The sequence below is a fragment of the Felis catus genome, chromosome B1, assembly GCF_018350175.1.
Source record: "Felis catus isolate Fca126 chromosome B1, F.catus_Fca126_mat1.0, whole genome shotgun sequence".
Lineage (NCBI taxonomy): Eukaryota > Metazoa > Chordata > Mammalia > Carnivora > Felidae > Felis > Felis catus.
Genome location: NC_058371.1, coordinates 164642485 through 164666699, shown reverse-complemented (window position 1 = coordinate 164666699; position 24215 = coordinate 164642485). Strand labels below are relative to the sequence as shown.

Below are 24215 nucleotides of genomic sequence, written 5' to 3'. Positions count from 1 at the left end.
GATGATTACAGGTGATTCTAGACAAAGTAATTGGGCTACTTATCACCAGCGGGAACAAAAGGTAATTGTGATGTTAAAGTGTGAATATCATTCAGTACTTTTCAATGAATATTCATATTAGGGGAGGGAATTTCAGGATGAGTCTCAGCCCTCTTTTTGTAGAAAGAAGAAATTCTCTCAAAATAAATGAGACAGAGTTAAAGACACAGGAGACTGGTTTAAAGGTGCTCCCATTTGCTAATTCATGAAATTTGGGTGCTAAACGGAAAATAATGATTATCGCTCACTAAAATACATTGAGGCTATGAAAAGCCAAGACTGTGTAATGACACTCCAAAAGGGAAAATTTTATAGAAATTATTTTTTTTCTACATGTTTCTCACCTGCTATCACATTGGTGTTAATTTTGTTGTTTCATACTTATTTATTATAGTGAGAAATATAAGCAAATATATTAATTTTGCTTAAATATAAATTAAAAATCCATCCATGTATGGATGTCATTAGAATGACTTCAGGGCGCCTGGGTGGCTCAGTCGATTGAGCGTACAACTTCAGCTCAGGTCATGATCTTGTGGTTTGTGAGTTCCAGCCCTGCGTCGGGCTCTGTGCTGACAGCTCGGAGCCTGGAGCCTGCTTCAGATTCTATGTTCCTTCTATCTCTACCCCTCCCTCACTTGTGCTCTGTCTCTATCAAAAATAAATAAACCCAATAAAAATTAAAAAAAAAAAAAAAGAATGACTTCAAAGAGGGGCACATGGGTGGCTCAGTTGGTTAAGCATCTGACTTCAGCTCAGGTCATGATCTTGTGCTTCATGAGTTAAAGCCCTGCATCAGGCTCTGCGCTGACAGCTCAGAGCCTGGAGCCTGCTTCAGATTCTGTGTCTCCCTCTCTCTTTGTCCCTCCCCTACTCACGCTCTCTCTCTCTCTCTCTCTCTCTCTCTCAATAATAAAATAAACATTAAATTTTAATTTAAAAAAAAAAAAGAATGACTTCGAAGTAGTAATAGAAGAGCCAGATAGAAGTATATGATGAATTTAAGATCCTTTAAAATAATGCAGAATTTTACCTGTCAGAAAAGAGATTAGATGGATGTGACATTGGAGAAGCAGGGACATGGTATTTCAGAATTTCATCTGGTTAAATCAGACAGTGAAACAAGAGTTTTGTGGAGTGTTTTTAATAGGTAAGTTTGCAACTCATATACCAAGACGACACTGATTGTAAAACTCATACTGAATGATGTGGACAGAGAGCTTGGGGTGGGGCTTCTACCAACATACAAAACCCATCCAAAAATAAAAAAATAAAAGCCATCCAGCATGTCCAACTGTTGCTGATTACAAACATCTTGTATACATGTAAGCCTCGTGCACCCCATTCCAATCTCTGAATCAACAAGTAACAGTGTTGTAGTCTTGAGTTTTCAACCTAGAAACCCTATTAGACCTAAGAAAGGAAACCTGCTTCTCTTTAGTGATTTTTTAACCTGAGGAGAGTAAGCATTCAGGTTAGAGATAATGAGATAAATCAGATTCATACTTCTGTAAAATTCAGGATAAGCAATATGTTTGATATTTAAAGTACCTATAATTTTAAGGGGCACCTGGGGTGGCTCAGTTGGTTAAGCATCCAACACTTGATTTCAGCCCAGGTCATGATCTCACAGTTCATGAGTTCGAGCCCCACTTTGTCAGGCTCCACACTGATAGCCTGAAGCCTGCTTGGAATTCTCTCTCTCCCTCTGTCTGTCTGCACCTCCCCCACTCGCACATACACACACACACGACTCTGCCTCTCTCTCAAAGTAAATAAATAAACATTAAAAAAATTTAAAGTATCTATAATTTTAAGAGAATCTGACATTATTAGGTTTTTGCCTCTAGTTTTAAAAGCATAATTAATTTTAAATTTACAATTTGAAATTTATGGGAATTTGACTTTTTAAATGATGTTTGTATGGTTAAGAGAACTTGGCTTACCACATTTAAGTTTAATTTATTAGATTTCCAGGGTCGTATATGGACTTACAAAGGGCTATTAAAAATTGCAAATTTGCCCTGTCTGGCATGTAAAATATTTAATCAGAAAATTGAATTTATTTAGTCTATTAATGCAAGTGAAATGTTTCGGGAAATTTCATTAACTGAACTTATAAAAGGGCTGATTGTTGAAGGACACTGTGTATTGAGTTTGAATTAAAGTGATTGTTCTTATTGTTTTAGATCTGTAAACAGTATATCAAGACCTGCAAGTTAAATTTGAGGGCTTACTGAAAACCAGGTTTTCACATTGTAATGTTGATAATTTGGATATTAAGTTAAAACCAAAGCAGCCATAAATATTTCAAAGTATAAAGATTCCTGAGATGTCAAAAACCCACACTAACATGAGCATTCCTTCTCCCCTCCACCCCTAAGTACCTCCTACTACCTTTGGACCTCAAGCCACTTCCTTATAAGGTTTTCCCAATTCCACACTCTCATCTAAATTATATCCCCTTTACCACTGATTTCTCCCAGTGTCCATACTGTTCCTTACTAAGACCACAATTTAAAATTTTATACTTATTTGTGAATCTGAGATTGGTTAATGTCTATTTCCCCCATAAAGCTGTAAGTTCTGTGAACACATGGACTGCTTCTCCGTCTTCCCTGGGCCTAGAACAGCTAACATCTGGTACATCAGAAGTGTACAATCAGGAAAGATTGAATAGGGTGAAGTGATTCAGGGCCTAAAGTAACTACGAAATGTAGTACATCTGTGATAGCCGGCAACCTGAAAATTCACTTCCTGTCGGCTTCACAGTTCTAGAATGTTTCAAATATTTACTATTCCTGTATGAGATAGGCATTATGGTCCCCAGTTTTCATATCATGTAGAGGTTTATAGATGTTCAGTAACTTTGCCCAGTGGCCAAGCACTAGTCAGTGGTGATGTCAGTATTTGAGCCGGAATTTCCCCAATTTAATTTCTTTTAACATTTATTCATTTTTGCGAGTAAGCAGGGGAGGGGCAGAGAGAGAGGGAGACACAGACTCTGAAGCAGGCTCCAGGCTCTGAGCTGTCTGCACAGAGCCCAGCCCGACACCAGGCTCAAACCCACGAACCGTGAGATCAAGACCTGAGCTGAAGTTGGACACTCAACAGACTGAGCCACCCAGGTGCCCCATAGATTTCTCCAATTTCTAAACCCACACTACATTATTTCAAATTAAAGCAGTAATTTCTACATACTTATTAGAACAGTGCTTGGCCCTTAGTAAGTAGTTGATATATTTTAATGACTTATATTGATAATTATTATATCTACATTTTAATAAACTCCTTTAAACAGAAACAAATAGGGGCGCCTGGGTGGCTCAGTTGGTTAAGCGTCCGACTTTGGCTCAGGTCATGATCTTGTGGTCCGTGAGTTCGAGCCCCGCATCGGGCTCTGTGCTGACAGCTCAGAGCCTGGAGCCTGTTTCAGATTCTGTGTCTCCCTCTCTCTCTGCCCCTCCCCTGTTCATGCTCTGTCTCTCTCTGTCTCAGAAATAAACATTAAAAAAATTAAAAAAAAACAAAATTAATTTTCTCACAATTGGAGTAATTAGAGAACAAGACTTTTAAAGACACATGAATCAAAGCCAAGAAAATGAGATGACTATTCTAAGTTCAGAGTGGTTTAATTCAAATTACCCAATATCTATAGCATAAACAAGCTGCAGACTCCAAGCCTGTGTAAACTAAGGAAGCAGCAAGCACATTTGTTAATCATAAAGGGAAGGAAACTCACATTGTTGGTTACTGACTGTCCATTCACTAACTATCCGTTACTGTGTTAAGTACCTCCACACATAACTCCTTTAATCTCCTGGAAGGTCTGAACTGAGTTTACAATATGGAAAGAAAATCTTATTTTTTCTAATTTTTCTTGACAGGAGATTTACAAACAGAACTTCCCCTGACCTGGCCTTTCAAGAGACCTAATGTGTTGGGACGCTGCCCCCTGAGGGGTAGGCTGGACTGACAGTAGACAGCTGTGGAACTGTTTTCCTAGGACAGGTGTTCAGCCACCTGAGGGCTCTGTCCTACCGAGTGGAGACTAGAATTTCCGTGCAGAGCTACATGACTCAGGTCAAGAGAGGGGGCGTGACAAGCTGAGTGAAGGACGGAGAAGAGAGATCTGTGATGGCAGTAAGGAGGCTGACTTGCGAGAGAGAATAGAAGTAGCTAATAGAGGCCTGGTCAAGTCACATGGATGAGTCATGTGTCCTGTAGTCATCCCTTTCTCCCTCTAATGAAGTCTACGTTGTTCACCAATGTTTTTAGAGTTGGCTTTGCTTTAGGGGAGAGAGAGATGCTGGGTCTGGCCTCCAGGTGGGTTTAAATTAGTAGCAAGACAGACACCCTAGGAGCTGGGGCGGGGGCTGTCGTTCAATTTATATTTGCTGCCCCATTCTTGGAGAAGCACCAGCCTCAATGTCTCAACTCACATCCCCTACCGCCACCTGCTGGAAGCATGTGCTAATTATAAAGCGAGTATCTCGGTTGTGGGGAGGGCAGTCAAGGGTAAAATGCAAACCTGAATTTATAAAGGACCAACACTACTCCTAAGCCCACCACTCTCTACCTGTAAATTACTTTTGCAACCTCAGTTTCTGATCTGCAGAATGAGGGGCTAGAAAAGTGATTCCTAAGATCTCCATCTTCCAAATCTATCATTGCAACAAAAATAGATTTCTAAGCAGAACCCTAGAGAACACGCCAAAAGCTTCCCCCCAAACTACAGCATTAGCCTACTTCTCGTCTTCAGCTATTTCTAAAATGTTTCCCAACATGAGCCAAAATGTAGTTATGTGTCTCCAAGTTAGGTTCAATTCACCACTCATTAAACAATTTATGTCATTTTTGAGATCATTATTTTTCCATTTAGGACATATAATAAGAACAAGATGAGTGCTTGCTTTCCATGCTGTCACTGTTAAAACAAACCAAAAAAAAGTGGTCATACAAAACAAAACTGAAAAAGAAATTTAGGCAAAATAAGTTTCTGAATCAACCATTAAAAGGATCGAACATCGGGCAACTGGGTGGCTCAATCCGTTAAGTGACCGACTTCAGCTCAGGTCATGATCTCGCAGTTGCATCCGGCTCTGTGCTGACCGCTCAGAGCTTGGAGCCTGCTTTGGATTCTGTGTCTCAGTCTCTCTCTCTCAAAAAATGAATAAACATGAAAAAAAACTAAAAAAAAAAAAAAAAAAAAAAAAAAGCATCAAAGATCTCTCAAGCTAAAAGCAGCCAGATGTGTTCTTTAACTTTTGTAGACCAAAATCAGCATCGATACTCGTAAACTGCCCAAATGTACCTGATTTTCGTAGATTAACCATAGCGCACATTTTGGAGGAGACTTACTCATATATTTCTAAATTGGTTGGTTTGTTTTCAGTCACATAGTTGCTTGGGATTAAGCCTTCATTCCTACAACAAAAGACAAGGCAACCATCAAAATGCTTGGCACGTGTGTGGCATTATGCGACGACAATCCTTTCAAAACCTCAAGGACATAGGGGGAAATCAAACTTGTTTTACTGATTAAATTGCTAACAGAAAAAAAAAAAGGGGTTTTCATTTCCACATTCAACCAAAATCTCTGTATGATAAATACTAGGATTCTGACTTACAATGTAAGTAGTCAGGTGTTTTATGACACAAAAATTCTTCAAAGAGGAAAAGCGGCACTTATGCGACCACTGGGATGTCATATGACTCGATTTAAAACACAGCAATTATAGGGGCGCCTGGGTGGCTTGGTTGCTTAAGCGTCCGACTTCAGCTCAGGTCATGATCTCACGGTCTGTGAGTTCGAGCCCCGCGTCGGGCTCTGTGCTGACAGCTCAGAGCCTGGAGCCTGTATCAGATTCTGTGTCTCCCTCTCTCTCTCTGCCCCTCCCCTGTTCATGCTCTGTCTCTCTCTGTCTCAGAAATAAATAAATGTTAAAAAAATTTTTTTTAAATAAATAAATAAAACACATATCAACTTAATTCTTTTTAATTGCTGCAGAATAGATAGAATGGATATTCCAGTTTAGCCATGTCTGTATCACAACAATGCTGTACAGAAACACATACACATGACTTCTTGTGCACCCGTAAAAGTATTTGTCTAAGACAGATACCAAGCAGGGAAACTGCTGAGTCACCAAGTACGTGCATCTCCCAGTAGATACAGCAAACTGCTGTTGAAAGAAAATATACCAATTTACACACCCATCAGGAGGGCACGGGTTTCTCTTTTTCTATACCTTCACCAAAAAAATTTGGAATTGTAAAATGACAAAAAGATCTCCGTGACATTATTGGGAAACACAAGCAATGCGTAGAACAACGAATAAAGCAGGGTAAGGAATTAGGTAAACTAAGTCTGCAAACAATAACATATGTTTCAATATGTGCATGAAAGTGCACTGAAATCATCTGGAAGGGCACTGAGTTAATAATGGTGCTTGGGTTTGGAGGTGTGGCAAAGCAGGAATTTGCCATTATTTATCATGGATGCGTATTACAAAAAAACTATTCGCTTATTAAGTTTGAAATTAAAAATTAATTAGTTCATTTTTATTTTTATTTATTTTTTAAATATAATTCATTGTCACACTGGTTTCCATACAACACCCAGTGCTCATCCCAGCAAGTGCCCTCCTCCCTGCCCATCACCCACTTTCCCCTCTCCCCCACCCCCATCTACCCTTAGTTTGTTTTCAGTCCTTAAGAGTCTCTTATGGTTTGCCTCCCTCCCTCTCTGTAACTTTTTCCCCCCTTCCCTCCCCCATGGTCTTCTGTTAAGTTTCTCAAGATCTACATATGAGTGAATCACACCAATGTCCACCTGCTGGAGGGCTAACTACACTATCCTGAACCTACTCATACCTTTTTTCCCACTGAAAAGTCTCCATCACATGTTGAGTCTAAACTAAAAACTGGTAAGAGCCAAATCATCAGGAAAATACAATTAGAGCAGAGGTATATAATATAGATATTTCTAATACTTATATACTTATGGTCTCCAAATCATGACAAAGAATAGAATTCAAAGCCAGCACTCTCTCCCAGGCAGCCCAGATACCCCTCAGAATTGTGTACCTCAGGCTCCAGTCAGGCATGAACAATCTATGAACCCCCCATGTTCTTTGCAGCATTATGTATCATAGTCAAGATATGGAAACAACCTAAGTGTCCAATGACGGATGAATGGATAAAAGAAAATATTATTCAGTCATAAAATAGGAGAAAATCTTGCTATTTGCAACAACACGATGGACCTCAAGAGCATTAGGCTAAGTAGAATAAATCAGATGGAAAAAGGCAAATACTGTATAGTCTCACTTATATGTGGAATCTAAAAAAAAATTTAGTTAAAAAAAAACCCTCATAGATACAGAGAACAGATTGGTGGTTGCCAGAGGCAGGTGGGTGAAGTAGGTGAAGAGGGTCAAAAGATACAAAGTTTCAGTTATAAGATAAATAAGCCATAGGGATGTATTAAACCACATAGTGACTATAGTTAATAATACTATATTGCATATTTGAAAGTCGCTAAGAGAATAAATCTTAAAAGTTCTCATCACCAGAAAAAAAAATTTGTCACTATGCATGGTGACAGATGTTAACTACACATATTGTGATCATTCCACAAATAAATGTTGAATTATTATGCTGTACACTTGAAACCAATATAATGTTATATGTCAGTGATACCTTAATTTAAAAAAAAAAGGAAGGAAGGAAGGAAGGAAGGAAGGAAGGAAGGAAGGAAGGAAGGAAGGAAGGAAAACTCAGAGAGGGAAACTCAGAGAGGGTAAGTGATTGCCAAAGGACACACAATAGTAAGTGACAGCGTTGGGATGTGAAGCCAGGCGTATGAAGCGCTGTGACTCTGCCTGAAATCCCAGTGCTGTAATGCTCTCTCATACAGATAAGAGGTGTGGGGACATGTTCTACTTCATGCAGAAGGAAATAAACCTAAAGAAAATGAGCCACAAAACAGTTTTTATGTTTCAGGAGTCTTCAGAGGATAAAAGAAGAATTTGGTAAGGACCATGGCATCAGTCTTACCCCAAACGGTCTCTTGCCTTCCACCAGTGAGGATTATACTTCTCCAATATCACGTACTCCTCTGCTCGCTTTAAGGCTAAATCACACGGCTCTCTGGGCACAAAATCATACAGGGCTTTTACTTGGATCTTCTCTTCAGTAACCTCAGAGGGTGGGAGGGGAGGCAGTGGCTTGCGTTTTGATGGTTGCATGTGGCCTCTGTTGGCCTGCAAAAACCAAGGAGTGATTTGTTGTACTCTTGTTTTAGTCATGTGTACTAAAAAAGAATAGGGCTATAATACTTTTGTGTGCTGCCCCAATTCTCCCATCCGGTTGCATCAAAGCAAAAACCAGGGTGGGGTAAACATAGGAAATGATTATAAGACAACCTTTAAATCCGGCAACACACTCACCCTTTTGTAAATTTTCAAGATCATAAGTTCTCTTGCCAGAATTGCATTGGATATTTTTCTTTTTTAAAAAATTAGCTCTATGCTCAACATGGGGCTCGAATTCACGACCCTGAAATCAAGAGTCGTGTGCCCTATGGACCGAACCAGCCAGGCACCCCTGGACATTTTTTAAGCCACAATTCTTAAAATTTGAATTCCACCCCAATAGTTCCACTTTGTTTATGGGTTTTTCTCTCTTGAAAAAAAGAAAAACAGCCCTTCCCTTTCACATGCTATAACCTTGTGTTTGGATTTATCACACTGCTTAAGAACGCTATTTCCCCCAACACCGAACGAAAAATTAATCCTGGGTTCACAAACGGCAATAGCCAGAACACGTTTTTCCCCATTCAGCGTCCAGTTTCAAGCTCTGCTGAAACATAGCTGCGTAGGCTATTTTAACTGGTCTTTTTTCCTTTGGCTTTCTTCTAAGACATTCACTCATGAAGCACTTGTTATGTGCTGAGCACTATACTAGATTCTGGGCATGGCAGCAAACAGCGTCTTGAGGACCATGGACCCCGAAACGCAAGCTTCCTCTCTTCTTTCTCCCTCAGCAAGATGATACTTACTCGTTTCTTACTTGGCAATTCGCTGAACCACAGCCTGCGACGCGGAGTGTATCTTTCTGAAAACTCTTCATCTTTGCTTAGGCTTATTTGTGTTCTTACTTGTCTGAGATTGAAAAACAACCAAGTTACAAATGATTGTTTGCATTCAGGTGATATTCACTAGATTTTTCTCAAAATTAGTAAGAAACTCCAGGTCTTTTTGCAACTTTTTTCTTACTTAGAAGACTTCCCAGCTCCATTTCCATGGGCGAGTGACTACCTCTCAGAACCGCATTTTCCTTATTGAGCTAGAGACGCTAAAAGCAAAAAGAGTTGCTATAGAATAAAACTGAAGAAAGCAGAGTCTGGTGCATATTAAGGACATAAGAAGATAATCGTGATAATGAAAAACTTACTCCGCATCAGGCACAGTGTTTATCATTTTACACGCATTACTTCATTTGATGGTATGCATTGTTCTAAATGGACACGGTGCTATGATTAAGAACAGGAGTTTGGATCCCAGCTTTACCATTTCATAGTGTGGCCTTGGGGAAGCAACAGAATCTCTCTAAGCCTCAACTCCCTCATCTGTAAAACGGAGATTGTAAAAACTATAGGTGTTTTGGAGAGTTACTTGAGCTAATAAATGCAAACCTCTTAGCACAGTCTCACATAGAGGACCTCCCGTTAAATGCTAGCTATTACTATTATTAAGCTACCTTAGGTTTATTCTATGCAATCATTTGCTGGGCATCAAAGCGTAAGACACCCTGATCATTTTGGGGAGATAGTCAAATAAATAAGATTCTTGTCCTTAATGTGTAAAAATTACGGAGTGGAACACAGGTATGTAAACAGCATACACGAAATAAATATTCAGTATGGAACCAAGGCATGCTGTGGGAACGCAAGGGAAGGAGTCACTAAAGTCAAAGGGATCCAGGACGGATCATGGAAGACCCAAAATTGGAGTTGTGCCTTTAAATCGGTGGGCACTCAACGGGGAGGAAATGGGAGAGGGGTTTCCCAGGCAAAGGGAACAGCAGATACAAAGAGACAAGGAGGCTTAATAGACAATAAAGAAACAGAATGACTTAATTTCCAAGAAGTTGCTCCCAGAAGTAGACTTACCGCTTCTGCACGGAACAGCAGCAACAGCAACAGAAAATCGACTGGATGGTATTATCTGAAAAGCAGATCATTGTGAGAGAGCCCTTAGTCCATGATATTGAATAGATGAGTCAGGTGGAGGAAATTCCCAAGGGCAGGAGGGATATGAATTCTTATAAAGCATGTGCTATGTCTTGACTATGCCCTCCTTTACTAGTGGAAGGGTGAGAAACTGTCACTGAAGCAAAAAAGAAGTTACTGGCACCCTGGCCAGTGTGGTTTCCCTTCTCAGGCTCTTCTCCCCGTTCTGGTTTATGCATTTCCTCAGTCTGTGAATGATAAGTGACCACTGTATTCTACTTGATCAGGCTAATGACAGCTAATAAGTGTAAAAAAGAATGATTCAAAAAGCAGTGTTCTCCTAGAAAATATTAGCAGGGATTTTTCAATCAGATCCATCACGTTTCTCTTAAAAATAGTTTTTAATAGTTTATTATTTAATATCTTATGTCCATGGAACCTAAATTTCCCAGTCATCTCCTTCTCATATTGACACCTTAAGATGAAGTATTAAAGAGCAGAATATGTTAGACAGGAGTTTGAGGTTAGACAGACCTGGGTTTGAACCCTCACTGTGGGGCTGATCATATCTGGATGAGTCCCTTTGTTTACTCTTCTAAGTCTTTGCTTTCCTGTCTGCAAAAGCAAGATAATCATACCTAACCCCTTTGAGAAAGCTTACAAGGCAGAGGTTAATCTCTAACTGTGGGTTTGGGGAAGTTACTGAACCGTTCTTTGCTTAAGTTTCCTCACCTGCAAGATGGGAGTAATAGGATACGCAGCATGAAAAACCTACTGTGAGGATTAATTGAATCCATTAATTGAATTGATTGAATTGAATCAATTCATGGAAAGCACCTGGAACAATGCCAGGTATATAGGAAGAGGGTAATCGAGAAGATCTATTATTACTATAGGGTTGTTGAGAAGATTAAAGTAGCCATCATCCTGGGAAAATAGACAAGGGGTACAAACAGAAGACACCCAGTATAGTCTACCCCCCAGCATCTGCTCTGTGCCCCCAGAACAGGGGATGCAATGGGGTCCCATAAGTCATCATGTTATTACCAGGTGATGTCAGCGCGGCCATATTTCCACCTGAAACTTAGCACGCTAACCATTAGGATTCTTTTTTTTTTTTTTAATTTTTTTTAATGTTTATTTTTGAGAGAGAGACAGAGAACATGGGTGGGGGAGGGGCAGAGAGAGGGAGACACAGTATCTGAAGAAGGCTCCAAGCTCCGAGCTGTCAGCACAGAGCCCGACAGGGGGCTCAAACCCATAAACCATGAGATCATGACCTGAGCTAAAGTTGGACACTTAACCAACTGAGCTACCCAGGTGCCTCAACCATTAGGACTCTTTAAGTGAGGTAGGGAACAAAATAAGGAGAGAAGAAGAGTAACACAAAACACAGCTGCTACAATTCCCACATCCATAGTTGTGCTGTCCTAAGTTGATCGTAGATACCCCCTATCACCATCCATTCCATGTTTCCCTTTGCCTCAGTCAACACTTTGGCTGAAATAGGTACTTTATCTGATGGAATAACCCAAATGTTCATTCCTGTGGGACTTGGGAACTTAGTTGGTCTTGTCTTTATGGGCTGTTATAATTCTCCAATGACCAGGAATATAGTCCAATGACTATGAATATTGGGAAATGACACTAGTAAATTCCTTGAGTTTTGAAGTCCTCTTTGTCTTCTCTGTGAAGCACCAACCCAATTTCTTCCTGGTAATCAGGATATTCATCCTCAGCTACATTGACCCCTTTCTGTGCCTATCAATTCCGTGACACGAGGAATCCAAAAGTGCCAGAGGGCAGTCTCAACTTTCAGGGTTCCCTAAGAAAGAAATGCTTCTCTTGGGCACTGAAATCTCCAAACCCACCAACTCAAGATCACAGATAATGAGAACAATATTCCAGTGGGTTATTAGGTAAAATGGTGAAAAGGGCCACTCATACCTCCCTCCTTACTTCCCTGACTCATGCATCCTGGCTACACATTTGTTGTGATTTAAGACATTAATTGCACCCTATAGGATACCACTCCAACATTGTAGGATGCTATCTTCCAGATGTCAGAGTAACTGGCCCTTTAGTAGGCCATTCCTCTGTCCCATAAGCCAGCTGCTTCTGAATCATGGGACATGACGCTTAAGAGTATGCAGAGCACCACTGAACAAATGCAAACAAAACTGACAAAAGGCAGCAGAGTATGTTAGACATGGATCATTTTCTGGACCTCTGATTTTATCTTTCCATTCTGTCCTCATTCCAAGAGTTTCAGCCATAATCCTCTCCCCCAGATCTTGTCACAAATCTCCCGACCTTGTTCTTTCCATGTTCCTGACTAGTTTTCTGCCATTGCCCATTAGTTATTGCAGATCAGTGTCTCATACGATCTCTTCCTAATGAAGTAAACAAATGGATGTACTTTTTGAAGTGCTGGGAGGATTTTATTTCAGCACTATCTTTCAGGAGTCCTCTGAACGTGGCTATAGCACAACGGCTGTTTATTTCCCCTTTCATATATGCTGAGGATGCAGATGTTTCTAGAAGTAAGTCTTGATGACTACCTCCTCTAGGGGCCTCTCATGTGATTGAAGGAGAAGCAGAAAGAACAGGTACTATGTAAATATAAGTCATCTGCTCATGAAGCTATCTTGAGCCTTCTGGATCTACTGGGGCCCACTTGCAATATATCACTTCCATATTATGATGGAATGTTAGGCTATTCATGCCTAACTTTATGGTTCAATGAATCAGGTAACACTAAGCTCATGATAGGCAGTTTGAATCACCTAAATATCTCATGATCCATGGTTGACTGTTCAGTCTTCACCAGGAGCAGGCCAGCAGCTATTTCCTTTCTTTTTTAAAAAAAATTTTATGTTTATTTATTTTTGAGAGAAAGAGAGACAGAGTGCAAGGGGGAGGTGCAGAGAAAGAGGGAGACACAGAATCTGAAGCAGGCTCCAGGCTTTGAGCTGTCAGCACAGAGCCCGACATGGGGCTTGAACCCACAGACCGCAAGATCATGACCAGAGCTGAAGTCGGAAGCTTAACTGACTGAGCCACCCAGGCGCCCCTAGTCAGCAGTTATTTTCAAATTAAAAATCAGCACAGTGTCAAGGCATTGCTCCAAACCCCTGGGGGATTGCTGATTTTCATCCTGAGACTTTACAGAAGCTCCATATAGCTAGCATTTTGCACTGCATTCCAGGCTACTGCCAATGATAATTCAAGTAACTGATAATTGAGTTATTTCCCCCAGCTATAAGGCTATCCTTGGACCTCTAAATATATGACCAAATAAATCTCAGATCCAATTTTGACTCTTTCCTGGAGCCACTTCTCATACCTATTACTGTATTAGTCAGGGTTCCAATATGAAACATGACATATTTAAATTAGAATAATTTTAGAAGTGTTCATTCACAAAGTCACTAATTACAACGGTGTGGATGGGAGTAAGGGAACTATAAAGGATGTACAGGAAACTGGGCCCAACAGTACTGGAACTGTCACCAACCCTAAGTGCAAAAGGACCAGGAAAAGTGAGAGAGATTTAAGTACAACAGAGACCTCTTTGATTGGGGCAATGATCTGCTGTTGAGGGACATATCCAGCTCAAAGCAACCTCACCACAACTTCCTTCCATTAGTGTAATCCAACCAGAAACTGGGGCTTGGAAGCATAGTGATCCAACCTCTACAGAATACGTTTCCAGGATAAAGTGCAAGGTGAAGAATGAATACCAAGAAGTTGGGCTCCCTGAGCCATCATAAAGGCTGGCCACCATATTTAATCCCTAGAGATCATCCTTCCAGGGTAATAAGGTGGATAAGAATAAAGATATTCAGTACAGTAATAGGTATATATTAGTCCTTTTCCTTTCACAGAATTTGACCTTCCAAACCTAGATTCATGCATTAGTTGTTTGCCTTTCTCTGATTTGGACATTACCATTACTCAGTCTTTGGGCTTCTGACACTTTGTGGTCCAGTGGTAACCATTTCATTTCACCACGGTGACATAGTTCCAATCCAAGCCCAGGCAAAAACTCATCTTTGCTCCCACTGCTATTTTATCACTCACTCCCAACTTAATAACTTTCTCTCTTCCTTTGCCTGCACCCAGAAACCATCCATTTTCCAAGGGGCCATTCCAACGTTCACTTCTAGACACTACAATAAAATAAATTAGTGAGTTCCCCAAATCTGCGTTATATTGTGTATTAATAGGATTTCGCATTTCAACTGCTTCTGACTGTCAATTTTCTGGCAGTGTCTGCATGAACAAATGGCCAAAAACACTCCTGAGAAAGAAGGTACTTTAGCACGTGGGGGCTATCTGTCTGCTGGCAGGACTAGGTCTAATTTACATCCTTGCCAATTGATTCCAGTGTTGTTTTAGAGCCCCACGTAGGTCTATATCTATCCAGGCCAAGAGATGAAAAGTCAAATGTAGGTTATACAAATGAGTGAATAGGTCGGAGTATGGTTTAGAAAGTGGCAAAAACTGTGGTCCCACGTAGAGGTATTCGTTTTCAAAATTTTTAAAATGCTCCTTCCCTCACCTGCATCACCTGTTTCCCCTCTCCACTGGATCACTGCCATTAGCATACAAATATACCATTATTTTCCCCATTAAAAACAAAAGAAATTACCCTTGATCTTCTTTCCTTGACCAGCTTTGCTCCCCATTTACAGTATAATCTAGACATGAGTAGTCTTTACTTATTGCTTTCAATTCTTCTCCTCTCATTTTCTCTTAACCATTCCAACCAAGCTTTTTTCCCCACCACCTCCCCAAACCTTCTCTTGTTAGGGTCATGGGATACAGGTGCACACCCCTGTATCCCATGGTTAATTCTACACCCTCTTACTTGGCCTCTCCACAGCATTCAATACTCTTCTCTGGCTTTTCTTTCTTCTCTATTTCACAGTTTTCTTCTCTCCCTCTCCAACCTCTTAGACTGGGGCCAAGGATAGCCTACCCCAAAGCGTTTGATCTCTTCTTTTCTCGGTCTCATCCAATCATTTGATTGATTGTCTCATTCCTTTCTGTGTCTTAAAAACCATCTATCTGCTGATGACATCCAAATGTATACCTCCACCCAGTTCCAGTGAGAATTCCAGACTTGCATACCCAAATGCATTCTCAAATTCTCCATTTGGATGCCTAGTGGACACTTCCAATTCACATGAGGAAATCTGACCTCCTTCTCTTCCTTCCTCCCCAGACGTGCTACACTCATCCTCTCCATCTTGTCAATAGCAATTCCTTTTTTCCAGTTGCTCAGGTCAATGATCTTGGAGTTGTCTTTGATTCTTCTCTTTCTCTCACATCCCAGTCCAATTTGTCAGAAAGCATTCTGACTCTGCTTTAAACATGTATCCAAGAGTTTCAGTTTGGGATGATGAAAATGTGCTGGAGATGGACAGTGGAGAGGGATGGTTGTACGAGAATTCAAATGCACTTAATGCCACTGGACTGTACACTTACAGTTAAACTCGTAAATTTTATCTTATGTATATTTCACGATGGTTAAAAACTCACTCAGACACACACACACACACACACACACACACACAGAATCTTATTGCTTTCCCCCACCTTTCTGTTCCTACCATGGACTAAACCACCAGCATTCATCTGGATTATATCAACAGCCTTCTGACTTCTTCCTGCCTCTACCCTAAACTCCCTATAGTTTCTTCTCAGCATAGCAGCCAGAGTAATTAATTTAAAACCTAAGTTGGGGGCACTTGGGTGGCTCAGTCAGTTAAGCATCCAACTTCAACTCAAGTCATGATCTCACGGTTTGTGAGTTTGAGCCCCACATCAGGCTCTGTGTTGACAGCCCAGAGCCTGGAGCCTGCTTCAGATTCTGTGTCTCTCTCTCTCTTTGCCCCTTCCCCACTTGCATGCTGTCTCTCCCTCTCTCTCAAAAATAAGTAAACATTAAAAAATTAAAAAAAAATTTTTTTAATGTTTATTCATTTTTGAGAGACAGAGACAGACAGAGCATGAGCAGGGGAGGGGCAGAGAGAGAGGGAGACACAGAATCCGAAGCAGGCTCCAGGCCCTGAGCTGTCAGCACAGAGCATGACGCGGGGCTCGAACTCACAAACCGTGAGATCATGACCTGAGCTGAAGTTGGACGCTTGTCCGACTGAGCCACCCAGGTGCCCCAAAAACATTTTTAATACATAAAATAAAACCTGAGTTGGATCATTTTGCTCCTTGTCTCCAAACCCCACAATGGCTCCCCATTTCACCAACAGTGATAGCCAAATTTCTCACACTAGCCTATAAAACCCTCCAAGATCTGGCCTCCTTATTGCCTCTCACTTCTGTCCAATATGCTTTTACTCATGTCACTCAGCCACATTGCCCTCCTCACTGTTTCTGAAGCGCACCAGGCCTGCTCTCTCCGTAGCTTCTATGCTTTTGTTTCACTCTCCCCTCCAGGTGTCAACATTCTTTTTTCAAATAATTTTAAAATTGAAGTATAGTTGACATAAAATATTATATTAGTTTCGGGTATACAACATAGTGATTCAACAAAGACACACATTATGTAATGTTCACCACAATAAGTGTAGTTACCATCTGTCACCATACAAAGTTATTACAATATTATTGACTATATTCCCTATGGTGTATTTTTCATCCCTGTGACTTATTTCTTTTATAACTGGAAGTTTATACCTCTTAATCCCGCTCACCTGCTTTGCCCATCCCCCCCCAATCTCCCTCCCTTCTGGCAACTAGTAGTTTGTTCTCTGTATTTATGAGTCTGTTTCTGTTTTTGTTTGTTCATTTGTTTTTTAGATTCTACCTGTAAGTGAAATCAGATGGTATTTGTCTTTTCTGTCTGACTTATATCACTTAGGTCCACCTTCTAGGTCACCCATGTTATTGTGAACACAAAGATTTCATTCTTTCTCATGGCTGAGCAATATTCCATTTTGTGTATATATATATATATATACATATATATATATATATATAATATAAAAATGTATTATATATAATATATATATAATACACACACACACACACACACACACACACCACATCTTCGTTATCCAGTCACCTATCAATGGACACTTAGGTTGCTTCCATATCTTGGCTATTGTAAATAATGCTGCAGTAAACATAGGGGTGCATATATCTTTTCAAATCAGTGGTTTTGTTTTCTACCAGGTAAGTACCCAGAAGTGGATTTACTGGGTCATATGGTCTAAGGAAATGACCAAAAAAAGAAAAAAAAGTAGATCACTGGAACTGTATCAAACTAAAAAGTTTTTTCACAGCAAAGGAAACCATTAACAAAATGAAAAGGCGATCTACCTTTTGAGAGAAGATTATTTGTTAATAATATATTGGATAAGGGGTTAATATCCAAAATATATTAAGAATTCATATACTCAATATCAAAAAAACCCCACATAATCCAATTTAAAAATTGGCAGAGGACATGGATAGGCATTTTTCCAAAGACACATGGAAAGTTGCTCAGCATCACTGATCACCATGGAAATGCAAATCAAAACTACAATGACATATCATATCACACCTGTCAGAATGGTTAATATCAAAAAAGACAAGAAATAACAAGTGTTGGCGAGGATGTTGAGAAAAGGGACCGCTTGTGCCCTGTTGGTGGGAATGTGAATTCGTGCAGCTGTTGTGGAAAACAGTATGGAGGCTTCTCAAAAAATTTAAAAGATGAAATTAACATCCAACCTTCTTAACTGTCCCCAATCCTTAAAGTCTTTGTTCAAAATCTTAACCCTCCCAATGAAGAGTAGCTTGACTAATTATTGCTGCCACCTGCACTCCCTGACTTGGGTATTTCTCGCTTTATTTTTTTCTTTTCTTTTCTTTCTTTCTTTCTTTTTTTTATGGCATGTCTCACCTTCTAACATACTATGTGATTGACTGATTTTATTATTATTTTTTAATGTCTGTCTCCTCTACTCGAATGTAAACAGGGATCTTTGTCTTTTCTGTTCAGTTATATCTCAAGAGGCTAGAACAGTTGTTGACATATAATATCCACTCAGTAAATATTTGTTGAGTGGATGGTACATGAATAAATTAGTTTGAAGGAGCATCAAATTATAAACCTTTCCAGAACACCCACCTGTCTTTATTCAGTCCTAATGGGAAAACAAAAGCTGTATTTGAGGACAGAATAAGCAGGTACAATAGGAAGCAGTGAACAATGAGAGTGGTGACATAGGAATAGATTATGGAAGTCCTTGAAATAAAGGAAGATAAGACCTTGAGTGTCTATGTAGTAGGAGGTCTTATTAGATACCGAAGATGAGAACAATTTGGTCACAGGCCAGAGCAAACTCTGTACTTAGTCTACAAACCTTCGTAAGATGGTCCAGTAAGGTGAGCAATGACCATCTATGGCCTCATGTTTGTTTGTGTTTTAATTTTTATTTTAACGTTTATCTATTTTTGAGACAGAGAGAGACAGAGCATGAACGGGGGAGGGTCAGAGAGAGAGGGAGACACAGAATCTGAAACAGGCTCCAGGCTCTGAGCTGTCAGCACAGAGCCTGACGCGGGGCTCAAACTCACGGACCGCGAGATGGTGACCTGAGCCAAAGTCGGACGCTTAACCTACTGAGCCACCCAGGCGCCCCCGGCCTCATGTTTTAATATAAACTAAAACCATTTAATATTGTCGAGGCCAAGAAGTGTCTATAATGGTCTCTTTACTCCTTGAATGATCACTAGCATGTGGTATTATTCTCTATATTTTTCCAAATGCTGGAAACACATCAAAACTAGAATTTATAGATTAAAAAAAAAGGAAACCCCCAGAAAATCAGGTAGGCCTGTGGTTAGCTAGTTAAGTGCCTATTCTCGGACTGACAACTTTTTACATGTACCTGATTTTTAGTGAGAGTTGCAAAAGGCTTTTTATTTCTCTGATTCAGCCGCTGACTTCCCTTTTGCCTAACCAGAATTTTCGTCTTCCTCACGAGCCCCAACCTGTCTTCTCGGCACTGGGTGCAGATCTTCTGCCACAGGCCCTCACCCCCTGAAAATTTATGCCAGTGCAAAGCTCATCTCTACCCCCCTTCCTGGTCAGGAGCACCGCTCAGCTGTTGAGCAGATCACGGTCTGCAGTGTCACTAAAACCACCGGAGACACTGACAGATGAGAGCCTCAGCAGCTGAGCAGCCCCATGTCCCCTGACCTCGCTTATTTTTAGCTGCAGCTTCCAAACCGGTGCCATTTCAAAGGACATCCAACGCAGCAGCCAAGGTCACTGTGGGGCTGGGACTGCCATGGTAGGGGTGGCTGGCCCTGGGGCTGGAATTGGGACTGTGTCTGGGAGCCTCAACATTGGCTAGGCCAACGAAGCAACAGCTCTTCGCCTGTGCCATTCTGGCCTTTGCCCTCTTGGAGGCCATGGGGCTCTTTTGCCCGATGGCGGCCTTTCTCATCCTCTTCACCAGGTGACAGAACCGTCTCGACGTCCCATGGGTCTTTCTCCCATGTCTCGCCTGTCCTGTATGTTCTTTTTCCCATACCTCCCCAGGCAGCCTGAGGAAAGTGGTTGGCTCAGGGTTTGACAGAAGGAAGACAAATAAATACTGTATTAATAGGAAAGAAAGAAAGAAAGAAAGAAAGAAAGAAAGAAAGAAAGAAAGAAAGAAAGAAAGAAAGAAAGAAAGAAAGAAAACTATCCTATCGGTTCCCCTCTCTAATTTTTCCTTGTCTGTGTATGATTCCACCACAGACATCTTGGATTCTTCCTGAGCCCTATCCTTTGTATCCAATCTGCCATTAATCTGTTCAAATTGTTTAGCTTTTTACTTCTTATTTCCCTTGCTACCAATATAGTCCAAGCCCTCATCAGCCCACACCTATATGCCTACAATAACTCCTGTATTCCTCACAACCACCCTATGAAGTAGGTGCCACTTCACAGCTGAAGAATCTGAACCACAGAGGGGGTCCTCCCTGCTGAGAGTCAGAGGGCCTTTAAGTTGAGAGCCAGGATTGGAACGCGGGCAGAGCGACTCCAGAGTCTCTGCTCTCAACCTCTGGGGGCCGTATTCGCTCAGTGATCGAATGAACTGGCCCACGTCCCTGCCTCTGTTCTCTCCTTCAATCCATCCTCAAAGTTCATTTCCCTAAAAGTCCATCTCAGCCAACTGCTCTCTATCCTCAGCTCCTAAAAAGACTCTCAGCCACAGATGGCATCAAGATTATACCCTCCCTCTGTTCATTGCCTTCCATAACCTGGCCAACTCCATGCCAACTCTCCAGGTTCACCACTCGTATTACACCAGCTTCCTCCACTTGCTCTGATGTCACAAACATCCTGAACATTTCTGCCTCCAGCCTGAGAAGGACTTCCACTGCAATCCACTCCCATCCGGTGGTCCTCCGGGCTCCCAGAGCACAAGGGATCTGTCCTGCCCCATGGCTCATAACTGGGCACCATGTTAGATGGCCGTGTGCACGACAATCTTTGTGTAGGCTCCATCTCTCAAAGGGTTTCTCTGTCATACCACAATTGACATTTTAGATTGGGTGATTCTTGGGGGGATGGGGGCACTGTCCTGTGCATTGTAGGACATTTTTAGCAGCATGTCTGTGCACTAGGTGTCAGCAGAAACCCCTCACCCCTTCACATACATCTCCCCTTCTGGGTCAGGAAAACCAAAAAACCTTCCAGGCGTTGTCAAATATCCCTCCCCGCCCACCCACGCGCCACCGGGAGACACAAAATCACTTGATTTTGAGAACCACTGAGCTACGTTGTAAACTCTTCAATTTCAGGGACTGTGTTTTGCAACTTGTTGTCTTCTTCAGAGCACCCAGTGTCGGTGCCTGGCACACAGCGAGAACTCAATAAATGGGCCTCACCCATACCTACACCCTCACAATACACCTGGGCTCTACTTTTCTGTAATTTGTTCTACTGCGTGATATCTCACACCTCAATGTTGGCTGCACAGAAAGCTAGGTTGACCACAACCTTTTGAATAAGTAGAACAGCAAAGTTGAAGAAAATAGCTTCCGGACCTTCGGGTAGTATTTGTAGGTCGTAAGTCTAACCTTCTGTTCCAGATGCATTAAAAAAAAAAAAAAAGAAGTCACGTGTCCAAAATCAAGCATAAATGCATGAGATGCTAATGAAATAGTTAAAATCTCTCTGGTGTTCAAATGTTTTATCCATATTAGGACGGCATATGGGGGTTCGGAAGGTTTTAGTGTCAGACCAGCCTGCAGTCAAACCACGGCTCCGTTTTCTTGTGGCAACAATGAGATTCTGGACATTCAGCAGCCTTATCTGGAAAATACAGAAATGAAACCTATCTTCTAGGAAAGGCAGTCCCCCCCTCCTACTGACACAGCCCTTACTGGTAACAGACACTCTACTAACATCTTACTATACTAACTTACTCCCTAAACATTGAAATAGGTCCTGTTAGTACCCCATTTTACAGAGTAAAAACACTAACAGAGAGGTTCAGTCATTTGTCCAAAGCCACAGAATTAAAAAGCCACTGAGTCAGCATTTGAGCCTAGAGAGTTTAGCTCAGAGTCCAGGAGCAAAACAAGACTATCGTTATGGATGAGATTAAATACGATGGCAGAGGTGAAGCACCGAGAACATAAAACAATTACTCATTTATATTCCCAACTTTCTCCCTCACCCAGTTCCCTAGAACTAACTCAGCAAGTATTTTCTAGGTACTCACAGACTATGTCTAAGGTAAACAGACGAAAGCAGATGTGATTCTCCCTCTGAAGACAAAACAGGGGAATAAAGCCAAGCAAGCAAACCTGATCTTCAGTCCCCCAAGTCCCTTGTCCTGAGCCCATTCTCTACTCCTGACTCAAAGGCAAATGTTCCCTCCATTCCAGACTCTAAGGGGTTCTCTCCCTATTATCAAAACAGCTCTCGGGAGAGGCTCTGAAACTTATTTTTGGTATAAATGGTGTAATAAACAGATATAATAGTAAACATGCAGTACTGCAGTGCTTTTTTTTTTTTATGTTTATTTATTTTTGAGAGAGACAGAGTGTGAGCGGGGGAGAGGGAGATACAGAATCCAAAGCAGGCTCCAGGCTCCGAGCTGTCAGCACAGAGCCCGACGTGGGGCTCATGGGATCATGACCTGAGCTGAAGTCAGACACTTAACCAACTGAGCCACCCAGGCACTCCCCCCCACCCTTTTTTTTGCAATGCTTCTTTCAAAGGCATTTCCTTATTTGTAAACATTCCGCCTATATTAAGGTGAACAGACAGATTAATTTTTAAGGAATTGGTTCACATGACTGTGGGGACTGGCATGTCCAAAATCTAATGGGGTGGGCTGGCAGGTTGGAAACTCAGAGAAGAGCTGTGTTCAAGTCCAAAGGCAGTCTGCTGGCAGAATGGACTTCAACTGATTAGATAAACCCCACCTGCATTGTGGACAGTCATCTGTTTTACTCAAAGATCACTGATTTATTGTGTTTAAAATTTTTTTTTTAAACATTTATTTCCTTTTGAGAGAGAGAGAGAGAGAGAGAGAGAGAGAGAGAGCATGAGCAGGGAAGGGGCAGAGGAAGAGGGAAACACAGAATCTCCAAAGCAGGTTCCGTGCTCTGGGCTGTCAGCACAGAGCCCGACATGGGGCTTGAACTCACGAACTGCAAGATCATGACCTGAGCCAAAGTCAGACTTAGTAGGACACAGTTGGTGGCTTAACCGACTGAGCCATCCAGGTACCCCAAAGACCACCGATTTAAATCTTGATTTAAATCCTTATCCCCCAAACACCTTCACAGAAATATCCAGAATATTTAACCAAACATCTGGGCAACATGACCCAGCCAAGTTGACCCATAAAAGTACCTATCATAATACCTTAAATTCAAATACCTTTTCCAGAGGACTTCCGGTATCAGTTAGCAGGCGGGAAAGATATCTGGACACTAGGGAAAGGCCTTCTGCTACTCACTTGAAGGACTACATGCCAGCAAAGTGGATTATAAACCCGACAATACCCCCTGGGTTACCTTTGATGTCTCCCGCGGACTGGGATTTAGGAGGAAGTATTTTCAAAGATACTTATTTTTCCTGAGTCAATAGCAAAGACAATTACCTTCAAAAAAAGGTACGACAGGGGCGCCTGGGTGGCGCAGTCGGTTAAGCGTCCGACTTCAGCCAGGTCACGATCTCGCGGTCCGGGAGTTCGAGCCCCGCGTCAGGCTCTGGGCTGATGGCTCGGAGCCTGGAGCCTGTTGCGATTCTGTGTCTCCCTCTCTCTCTGCCCCTCCCCCGTTCATGCTCTGTCTCTCTCTGTCCCAAAAATAAATAAACGTTGAAAAAAAAAAAAAAAGGTACCACCTATGCCACCACTGCCTCAAGTGTAATAAAGTTTTTCTTCTCCCCTGAAGAGAAGCCACGGGCAGGCAGGCCCGTTTCTGGCTTGTTTATGGTTCCATCCCTTCTGCCTGGCGCTGCTGCCCGAGAAATAATTGTTGAGCAAATGAAAAACAACTTGTGATCGCCGAGCAGCAGTCCGCTGGTGTTCCCTTGTTTGGCATGACTTCCCCAGACACCAGGCATCTTTATTTATAGACTGAAATACTGATTCCCTCCAAAGCAGATATCAATGATGATGAGATTTGTGGTCATTTTCAGTTTACAGCATTACAGGTCTTCCAGCGGGTGAACAGACGGAGAGTCGCTCCCACTTGCATTCTGTGATTATAGAAACTATATATTCGCTGATTAACCTGCAGAGAGAAAGTTCTCCTGTGCCTTTGGAAAATTCCCAGCTTAGGCCGAAGCGCGTGCATATCAAAGGCCTTTGCCAGAGAGACTTAAAATGCCCCAGAGATGGGCCATGACTATTTGCCTGCTAGCAGGGTTGAGGATTATCTCAGGAAGGAGCTTCCTCTCCCAGGC

At 41.6% G+C, this 24215-nt stretch overlaps 1 protein-coding gene and 1 pseudogene across 2 annotated transcripts in view; one reads left to right on the top strand and one right to left on the bottom strand.

Annotated features, from left to right (window-relative positions):
• TXK (TXK tyrosine kinase) overlaps nucleotides 1-24215 on the bottom strand; it is a 66246-nt gene that overhangs the window by 34387 nt on the left and 7644 nt on the right. The window contains exons 2-5 of one of the 2 annotated variants that reach the window (XM_023253138.2): nucleotides 10217-10271; nucleotides 9104-9206; nucleotides 8101-8306; nucleotides 5401-5466 (exon numbers count right to left, since the gene is read on the bottom strand). In XM_023253138.2, coding sequence (XP_023108906.1) covers nucleotides 5401-5466; nucleotides 8101-8306; nucleotides 9104-9206; nucleotides 10217-10271 — 430 coding nt within the window. Of the gene's footprint in view, nucleotides 1-5400; nucleotides 5467-8100; nucleotides 8307-9103; nucleotides 9207-10216; nucleotides 11356-24215 lie in introns of those variants that run through there. The other variant, XM_003985397.6, reaches the window with a different exon arrangement.
• On the top strand, nucleotides 14564-19759 carry LOC101089354 (annotated as a pseudogene).